Here is a 10,000-nt window from a genome sequence, read left to right on the forward strand (position 1 = left end):
AGGAATTTTTTTTAACAATGTAATTAATTATTGTACCATGCATGCTTGTATTCATAGATATATTGACATCATAGAGTACCTTTATAGGTACCACTTCACAAGAATATATTGTTTAATATCCAGCTCAGCATACTAGTTATGTAGGACTTGAATGAAACAAAATGAATAGATGTGGGTTACCATCTATATTTCCCTTGTTGGCACAAAGCACCGGGAAGTATATGAAATCAATTGTTATTGCACTTAGAGCAGATGAATTTGGTCATCCTTTTCTCATTGGCTACCATGGCAAACCAAGCTAGTGCTAAGTCTGGTTCCCTTTCCATTTCTCTTCATCTTCTTTCCGAGCATCTGGTTGCAACTGATTCCGCATGCCTCCCAGGACATTGGATGTGGCCTCTGTTGCTATGATGACTGGGGAGAGAACTGTTGGAGGAACCAGTCTAATGGCTGCCCCTACAGCCCCTGTCATACCTTTTTGTTGGTGCTCTTTTGTTGCTACCTCTACAATATTGTAAGCTGTATTGCTGAATCCCTACAAAGAGAAAAAAAAAATAAGTTTTTGTACAAGTGAAATACTTGTTCCACATTATCTATGGTTTTACACATTATCATACAAAAACCTGCACAATGTTTTGATGAGGTTGATCCATTTATACATCAACCTCTTAGAAATTAAAGCATATCTACCAAACAAGATGTGCAAGGTCGATATTCTTTCCTCTGAGGTCAATATATTTATCATTTTTAAATTGCTTCATCCTATTTTTGTCATTATTTCCCCTTTGAAAAGGGTGTGACCTTCATTTCAACAAAATTGAATCCCCTTCCCCCAAGGATGATTTGTTCCAAGATTGGTTCAGTGGTTCTGGAGAAAATTTTCCAACATGTATATATCAGCATGTAAAACTTTGATCCCCTAATGTGACCCCACCATACCCCCATGATCTGAACAAATTTGAATCTTCTCAATAACAGGAAGCTTTCAGGTAAATCTCCACTCTTCTGGCCAAGTGGTTCTTGGGAAGGTTTTCTTGATATATTCGCATGTATAACTTTTATCTCCTATTTTGGCCCCAACATGCCCCCGGGGTCATGATTTTAACAAACTTGAATCTCCACTATGTCAGAAAGCTTTCATGTAAATTTATGCTTTTCTGGCCCAGTGGTTCTTGAGAAGATTTTTAAATGACTCACCATATTTTTGTGATTATCTCCCTTTTGAAGGAGGCATGGCCCATCATTTGAGCAAACTTGATTCCCCTTTACAAAGGATGCTTTGTGCCAAATTTGGTTGAAATTGGCCCAGTGGTGCTCACCTGAGTCGAAGAGGCTCAAGTGAGCTAAAAACTAGTAAATGACTCTACAGAAAGCTTCTTGCCTCTTTGATGGCGATGTAAGCATTTTCTACTCCTTCTCTGACATCAGTAGGTGGACCTCGTAACCGACGGCGCTGAACTCTACAGCTGGGTCCCGGGGTAACCATGTCATAAGTTACCTCAGCAGCATACTAAAAATATTCATCATTTTGCATAAAGCTCTAAAATAATTCCAACAGAAATTGTTAGTCTGCATTAAGATTATTATCCAAACGAATTAAAAATACATTTATGTTAATTGTTCCACAAAACGGTTGCATATTTCTACCTGCACAGACTGAACCATTCGATTGGTCAGTTCTAACATTGCCATGGCAGTGGAGGTGGAAAAAGATGTTGCCCCTCTCTGGAACCCTCGAACAATTCTACCATCTTTCTTGTATTGTTCCACAGGCAGCCAAAAAAGATCCCGGATGCCCTGAGCTAAAGCAAATGAAATAGCACAAATTGTTCATTCAGTTCCTCTCCTCACACAATCATGTATTATATAATATCCAATGGTCAATGAATAATTCTTTTATAGGCCTATTTAGAAATAGGTTGTGCCTGCTGCCCAATCCCATTCACTTATTTGTCAATAAAATATTGTTTAGATATGTGTATTATATACATTTTTATATATTTTATAAGTTCAAAGTAGAAAACTGGCTCCATCAGGAAGGACCTTGTCAAGAACTTAATTCATATATTACATGTTGTCATGCTGAGGACACAAAATTCATTAAAGTTTTTAATGCCAGAGAGGAGTGGTATTCCGCTCTTTTCTCAAAACTGCATTCCATGTTTAACCGCAGGATCAACTACCTATGTATAAAATGTGAAAGTTCCAAGTAGTTAACTTAGTGGGAAGGTCTGCTGTAACCTTTGACCTCATGACCAAATAATCTGTAGGTGTATTCCTAACATGATTAACTACCTTTACATGTATGAAAGCTTTATGTTAAGCACTATTCAAGATATGTCACATCACAAGTCTGATCGAGAGTCAGACCGGCAGAATAAATTTGTCTTTTTTCCAATCATCAACTAACTTTAAGTTTGTAATTACAAAATGTCTATCTGAAACCTTTTCAACTTGTATTGTCACAATGAAAACATAGTAACAGATTCAAGGTATGCTGTGACTTTGACCTCATGACCTTCAGATTTGTAGGTTGAACTCTTTCCTTTGTATAAAATATGAAAGCTTTATATTAAAAACTATTCCATCATGTCAAAACAAATATGATGACAAACAGAAAACATGATTCCTTAGGGCTTCCACATTTAAATGACATAATAATAACCTAACAACATGAAAATACAACATACAATGCAGGTAGTTTCTGTTTCAACACAAGAAAAGCATTTACCTATTTGTACAAATGAATGCATTGGTCCTACACCTCCCAGAATGCTGGGGAGCTGTGTTTTTAAGATGTCTGTGATCCACTCATTGACACAGTAGGCCTGTAGCTTATCTAGGCCCAGGAGGCTGAAAGTGAACAGCACTGGCTTAAAATTTAGTTTCTTTGTGTTAGCATTCTAAGGCATTGCACTAAATTCATTGGAATCATTGTGAATACCTCACTTACCCATATTTACAATGAGTCTCCGGATATCTCACTTACCCATGTTTATAGATGAGTCTCTGGATATTTCCCTTACCCATGTTTATAACTGAGTCTCTGAATATCTCACTTACCCATGTTTATAACCGAGTCTCTGAATATCTCACTTACCCATGTTTATAATTGAGTCTCTGAATATCTCACTTACCCATGTTTATAGATGAGTCTCTGGATATCTCACTTACCCATGTTTATAACTGAGTCTCTGAATATCTCATTTACCCATGTTTATATTGAGTTTGAATATCTCACTTACCCATGTTTATAATGAATCTCTGGATATGTTTATAATTGAGTCTTTCAATATCTCACTTACCCATGTTTATAGATGAGTCTCTGGATATCTCACTTACCCATGTTTATAATGAGTCTCTAGATATCTCACTTACCCATGTTTATAACTGAGTCTCTGAAAATTTCACTTACCAATGTTTATAGCTGAGTCTCTAAATATCTCACTTACCCATGTTTATAATTGAGTCTCTGAATATCTCACTTACCCATGTTTATAATTGAGTCTCTGAATATCTCACTTACTCATGTTTATAATTGAGTCTCTGAATATCTCACTTGCCCATGTTTATAACTAAGTCTCTGAATATCTCACTTACCCATGTTTATAGACGAGTCTCTGGATATCTCACTTACCCATGTTTATAATTGAGTCTCTGAATATCTCACTTACCCATGTTTATAATTGAGTCTCTGAATATCTCACTTGCCCATGTTTATAGATGAGTCTCTGAATATCTCACTTATGCATGTTTATAATGAGTCTGAATATCTCACTTACTCATGTTTATAATTGAGTCTCTGAATATCCCTCTTGTCCATGTTTATAATGAGTCTCTGAATATCTCACTTGTCCATGTTTATAATGAGTCTCTGAATATCTCACTTATGCATGTTTATAATGAGTCTCTGAATATCTCACTTGTCCGTGTTTATAATAAGTCTCTGAATATCTCACTTGTCTATGTTTATAATGAGTCTCTGAATATCTCACTTACTCATGTTTATAATGAGTCTCTGAATATCTCAATTATCCATGTTTATAATGAGTCTCTGAATATTCCACTTGTCCATGTTTATAATGAGTCTCTGAATATCTCACTTACCCATGTTTATAATTGAGTCTCTGAATATCTCACCCATGTTTATAATTGAGTCTCTGAATATCTCAATTACCCATGTTTATAATTGAGTCTCTGAATATTTCACTTACCCATGTTTATAATTAAGTCTCTTCAGCTTCAACTCGGAGCAATTCAAGTTAGCTAATCCCACCAAAACACCAGTCAATGTTCCCTGAAATTAGGATATCAGCAGTTCAGATTCCTTCTTTATATTCTTTGATAGATAAGATCAGATGGCACTTTCATAATTTTCAAGAATCAGAGACTTACATGTTCCCTGTTAACCCATTTCTTTCCATGGTAATCAAGTCTAATTGGCACATCAGGGGAAAATATGAAGTTTCTGTTCAAATATAAAATTACATGCTAGGAAACACAACAACAGAGAGCAGTAAAACTGATGTATGCTCCCCAAAAATTATCAAAATTCTAGCATTTTAGTTAGTAGCTATAAACCATTATCAGATGATAGAATAATTCTGATATCCAACAACTTCGTAAAAATAGAAGGTTATATTCATCTGCACTTGCCTTCAAGGTGAATCATTGTTTTTGATCACACAATGAAAACTCATGTCTCTACCCACGTTCAACTATCTTGCAGTATAATGTGTACAATAAAGTTACTTCCACCACAAAATGGAGTAAAGTTATTGAATTATAGCAACATTTAGCATGATCTAAAGATGCCTGGGTAGGTATCATTTGGTTAGGTTCTAATCATAATAGTAACCAGTTTCAATGTTGCAAATAATTTAGTCATATAACATAAGCTCCACAGGGTGGGGCATATCCCCTCACAATGAATGTCTACAAGCTTTTTCTATGTAGTCCCATAGTGACCTTGACCTTTGGACCCCAATTATTAATAGAGTTCTTCCTCTCATGATAACAAAGCTACATGTGAAGAATGAAATCAATTGAGCAAAAAATGTGGCTTGTAGAGTGCCTACCAGTTCAGTGTTACATACACACACTTATCTACACACGAACTGTCCCACTACTATATCCCTTCTCACAATGAATCGCGAGAGGATGATAAACAAAAAATTGTGTATCTAATCACTTTCGACTATGTCTAGCTGTATACAAAGATAGCCGACCAGGTATCGTTTTGTAGGCTCTGGTAGCGAATTTCGAAATTTTGAATTATTCAATCATATAATAAAACTATTATTGACATTTTCTCAGCCAGTATGATTGTATCACATTGCTATTTTAAGTAACATTTCCTGAATGACATTGACCTTTGATATATGATCTTGAGTAGCCCTTGCCCAAAACCTTAAGTGCTGTGCAAGATTTGTATAAAGTTTGATAAAAAATTAATTGAACAATCAGAAACAAACAAAATGGAGACTACATACATTTGCTTCCCCAACAGTGAGAGCATAAAAAATGAAGACAAATTGTATCATGCTGACAAAGAGTACTGGTGTATTATAAATCATTCTTAAATAAATGCATATACCAAAGCATGTACATCTTACTTGATAAAAACTGGCTGTGAATGTTCCAACCGATCTGGGTCACTACTCGCAACAGAATTGGCAGATGAAAGAGATCCTTGACTTCCCATGCTTTGCTGCATCTCATCAAATTTCATCAACAGTTCCTGGGGATTACCCTCATCTCCTGGGCTGTCTTGCTGACCAACTGTTATGACTGGTGCAGGGGTACCACTGGCTCCAGAGACTGACCTTGACCTTTGGTTGGTGTCAGGGTCAACTGCATTATCCAGGTTCCCTCCAGCTATTTCTACGAAAAATTTCTTCAGGAAGAACAATGAATCCTAAAATATAAAATTCAATTAAAGATAAATAATTCATGAACAACAACAATGGAAGGCAGAGACATTGTGCTAATATATAGGGATAAAAGTGTGTTAAAAATGTTAGTTGGTACTGTTTTCAAAGAAAGAGGAAAACATATATATAATGAGAAATATATGGGTTACTAACTCTAGAAATATGTCCATAGGATATAAATCACTCACCATGGGTACAACAGTCTCACAAACAGAGAACAAAGTCACATGTACCAATATGCAATGAATTATGAAGAATAAATTTCCATTAAACAACATTGAATTGGAAAGAAAGGTTTATAGACAGAAAATGCAGGTACAAATGTATGTCAGGTTAATTAAACCTTCAACAATATCTAACACAGTTGTTTAATACTGTAAACCAGGTCAAGGTCAGTATCTGCAGCATCGTAAGAACCATCTGAAGCATGCATGCAAATGATCATCTTAAGAATTTAGATGCACTACTGGTGTAAGTTTGGTCCATAAAGTACCTCTGTACATAAAACTGACCCAACACAACCATGTGGAACATGTCATACTCAAGGTCATACTCAGCATCCACAGCACACAAACTGGTGTAAATTACAGAAAACAAGGTCATATGAAAGGTCAAGTTAAAAACAATATTGTGCATGTTTGAAAGGCTCTCAACAAAATGTATCTGTGCTAGAAGTGTGATGAAGGCTATATGCAAATAAGCTACATGCAAAATGGCAAAGATGGATTGACAGAGGAAAGGAGAAAGGCATGACAAACACTATATGCCCATGCCATTCAAAAGCCAGTACATGCATTTTATTCTATTCTAGAAATGAATATTGGCTGTTTAGAGATAAAATAACATTTTTACCTGATCAATGTTTAGTCTGAGAGGCTGTAAAGATACACGTAATGAGCACTCCTCTGTCTTCACACTGGGATCCGGTCGCTTGTGTAATGCTTTAATGTACACCTAAACAAAAGTCATCAGCCAAGTGGAAATTTATACACCGTATAAGTGCTATTTTAGTGAGGCACAAATTTAGAGATTTTTTGATAAATTATTGACAAATATATTAAAGAAAAATAGCTATTACCTCCGATATGGAATAAATATTAGCGATATTCAATTTTTAGCAATCTCAACACTATCGCTAATAATGCCAAAATCAAATCCTTGCTAAAAATTCTGCTTTGACGATATCATAAATATCGATTTGTATATCATAACAATAAATAATATGCGCTTATGGATAAAGTAAGAAACAGTCATACTACTACCTTTTATAAGCAAGAAAACTGTGTTTCTTAGCTTTTTTCACCATGAATTTACAGTCCTAATTGATCATAAATTAGCAATGATTAAAGGTTAGAAAAATTTCCTGGTACATGTAATAACAAGTTCTCACAAAACAAGATCTATTGCTGACAAAAACTGGCCTTTAAAATGCTCACCATGTTGGAGTTGGTTTGTTTAGGCATGTGTTCAGAGGAGTACTGATACAGAAATTTGTTGATTTTGGAGTCGGCTAGACGATCCCTGATCTCCATATCACTGATGACAAGCACCTGACGTGAGGCTTGCTCCGTGTGACTGGGATAAGTATCATGCTGGAATCTCACCTTAGAAAATTCACCAAATTTCAATCACAAAGTGTTGCAACTTTTGTACTGTCAAATTAAGGTCATGTACTGCATAGTTATAACTGAAAATTTGATGTTTCCAAGGAAAGGTAAATCCATAAATACTGTGTTCTAGAGTCTATATTTCAAACAAAGTGGAGCATCCCCTTGCAATATAGGTAATCAGTACATATAATTCCTGTAGTGACTTTCACCTTTTGACCCTAACACTCCCACACATACCTACCCACACACAGGATATCAACTCAACTAAATCAACTCTCACAATAAATTGTGAGGGGATAATAAGAGAGACTGTACACTTCTAGTTTTTTATAACAAATTTTAGTGTATCTGAATTACCTTGGTCAACTGAAGTTCCATCAAAGTGTTGTGGTCCCTCCCTAGTCCTCCCCGATGCTGCCATGGGATACGATCCACTGAGGCCCCTTTAGAGGTAAATCGCATTGAAGGCTCTGTCACATAGTCACTGTAATCATAAGATCCTGTCTCATAATTCTCACAATACAAAATACAGATGGAAAAATTTACATGTACTTTGGATGCACATAGACATATATCATTCAAAGTAAAGTAGTCAAAAATGAAGTTCATGCCTGCTTTTTTTTTTTTTTTTTTTTTTCAAAACCTCTTGATTCTTTTAAAGCCATTTCAACAGATTTTTTTTGGTAAATTTCATTCTCCATATGATTGTTTTTACATGTTTTTATTTGTCAAATTTTGTACAAATAGTATTGAAGTAACTGAGCCTCACCATTATAGGTCACATTTATGAATGTCTCTTAATCCCCAAATTTAGAGAATATATTAAATTACCCATAATCCACCAGTTTCTGCGACACTGGCACCTCTTTTTGTATTGGATTCTGTGGTACAGGTGTGTCAGAGAAGTCACTACCTCCATACATGAACCACACAATGGTCAGTTCCTTCAGAGTATACCGGAACTCAGCAGTGGGGAAGTTCTCAGGCGCTTTCAGAAGATCTGTTTTTCCATGTGGTTGACTGAAGTAGTTGTCCTTGATCTCTATTGGCTCATCTGTGAAAATCTTAACTTCTGGTTTTCCATCCTTTGGCTAGAAAGCGGAGGAAACTTATTGTCATAATGTTTTTAAAAAATCATGGCTACAGGTCTGTAAATGTTCCTGCCAGAGCACTCTTCAATTCCAATTCCCTTGTATGAAATTCCTTATCAAAACAAGTCTATTTCTCAGCAATAATTAAAAGCAAAACACTGAAGTGATTTACTAAGCAGAAAGAATACTGTAAATCCATTTAAGCTTGGTTTGTCATAGCCATTTGTATTTTTCACATCATTTGAGCCATAATTTCAAGGACGAATTTATTCGAAATTGAACTATTTGTTGAATTCATTCCGTGAATTCAACGACATCTATGACTTTGTAATCTCAGCTTAATATAGGAAGGAGATATACAACTGTTCAAAACTTACACGGTTTAATATTTCTCACCAATGATTTGTCAATGATAATCCTTTGCTCATGAATACTTATTTTTATTATATACCCATCAATGTTTTGTTTTTTGATACTGTTGATTTCACAGAGTGTTTTCTGGATCACCACACTGTGGTTTTCCGATTCTGTATCAGTATCCTCTGAAACTGATAACATCACAATGCATCAACCAAACGTTTTCTTGTGGAAAATGTTTCCGCATCACAAACAAAACTGCATACACAAAATATAATTTCACAGTATGTCTGTGTTTTAGATAATTTGAAATACATTTATTATCTTATAAATGTGGATTTGGAACTCATGCTTTTATCATGATGAGGCTCGTTTTAAGGAATATTATTCCAAACATAAAAATCTATATCTTTTTTCTATTTCACAAAATATGGATATATAATTATGCAATTTATCTTACCAGTATGTTTCCATTATCTATATACACCCATAAGACATACAACCCAGGCATTTATTCCTTTTGATAGATCATCACATCCTACCATTGATCACAAACAAAATCTATTCCCATAAGCACTAGTCTAAGCAATATTTCTATCTCAACAAGCACTAGTCTAAGCAGCATTTCCATCCCCACAAGATCTAGTCAGATGAATATTTCTACCCCACGAAGCACTAGTCAAAACAGTAATTCTAACCAACAAACTCTAGTCAAAGCAATAAATTTATTTCTATCCCCACAAGACAATATTTCTATCTAGACAAGGCAATATTTCTATCCCCACAATTTCTAGTCAAGGCAATATTTCTATCTAGTCAGGGCAATATTTCTATTCCCACAAGCTCTAGTTAAGGCAATATTTCTATCCCCACAAGCTCTAGTCAATGCAATATTTCTATCTAATCAGGGCAATATTTTTATCCCCACAAGCTCTAGTCAAGGCAATATTTCTATCCCCCTAGTCAAGGCAATATATCTATCCCCACAAGCTCTAGTCAAGACAAAATT

General features: G+C 35.3%; 1 protein-coding gene across 1 annotated transcript in view; it reads right to left on the minus strand.

Annotated features, from left to right (window-relative positions):
- The window catches only part of LOC125651956 (autophagy-related protein 2 homolog B-like), a 107,416-nt gene that overhangs the window by 669 nt on the left and 96,747 nt on the right, over positions 1 to 10,000 (minus strand). Inside the window, exons 31-41 of the mRNA XM_056164563.1 lie at positions 8,375 to 8,634; positions 7,901 to 8,027; positions 7,370 to 7,537; positions 6,786 to 6,887; positions 5,616 to 5,917; positions 4,396 to 4,468; positions 4,215 to 4,297; positions 2,732 to 2,853; positions 1,648 to 1,802; positions 1,382 to 1,510; positions 1 to 535 (exon numbers count right to left, since the gene is read on the minus strand). The exon at positions 1 to 535 is cut by the window's left edge and continues 669 nt beyond it. Coding sequence (XP_056020538.1) covers positions 305 to 535; positions 1,382 to 1,510; positions 1,648 to 1,802; positions 2,732 to 2,853; positions 4,215 to 4,297; positions 4,396 to 4,468; positions 5,616 to 5,917; positions 6,786 to 6,887; positions 7,370 to 7,537; positions 7,901 to 8,027; positions 8,375 to 8,634 — 1,752 coding nt within the window. The 3' untranslated portion in view covers positions 1 to 304. The remainder of the gene's footprint in view (positions 536 to 1,381; positions 1,511 to 1,647; positions 1,803 to 2,731; positions 2,854 to 4,214; positions 4,298 to 4,395; positions 4,469 to 5,615; positions 5,918 to 6,785; positions 6,888 to 7,369; positions 7,538 to 7,900; positions 8,028 to 8,374; positions 8,635 to 10,000) is intronic.

Source organism: Ostrea edulis, chromosome 5 (assembly GCF_947568905.1).
Source record: "Ostrea edulis chromosome 5, xbOstEdul1.1, whole genome shotgun sequence".
Classification (NCBI taxonomy): Eukaryota; Metazoa; Mollusca; class Bivalvia; order Ostreida; family Ostreidae; genus Ostrea; species Ostrea edulis.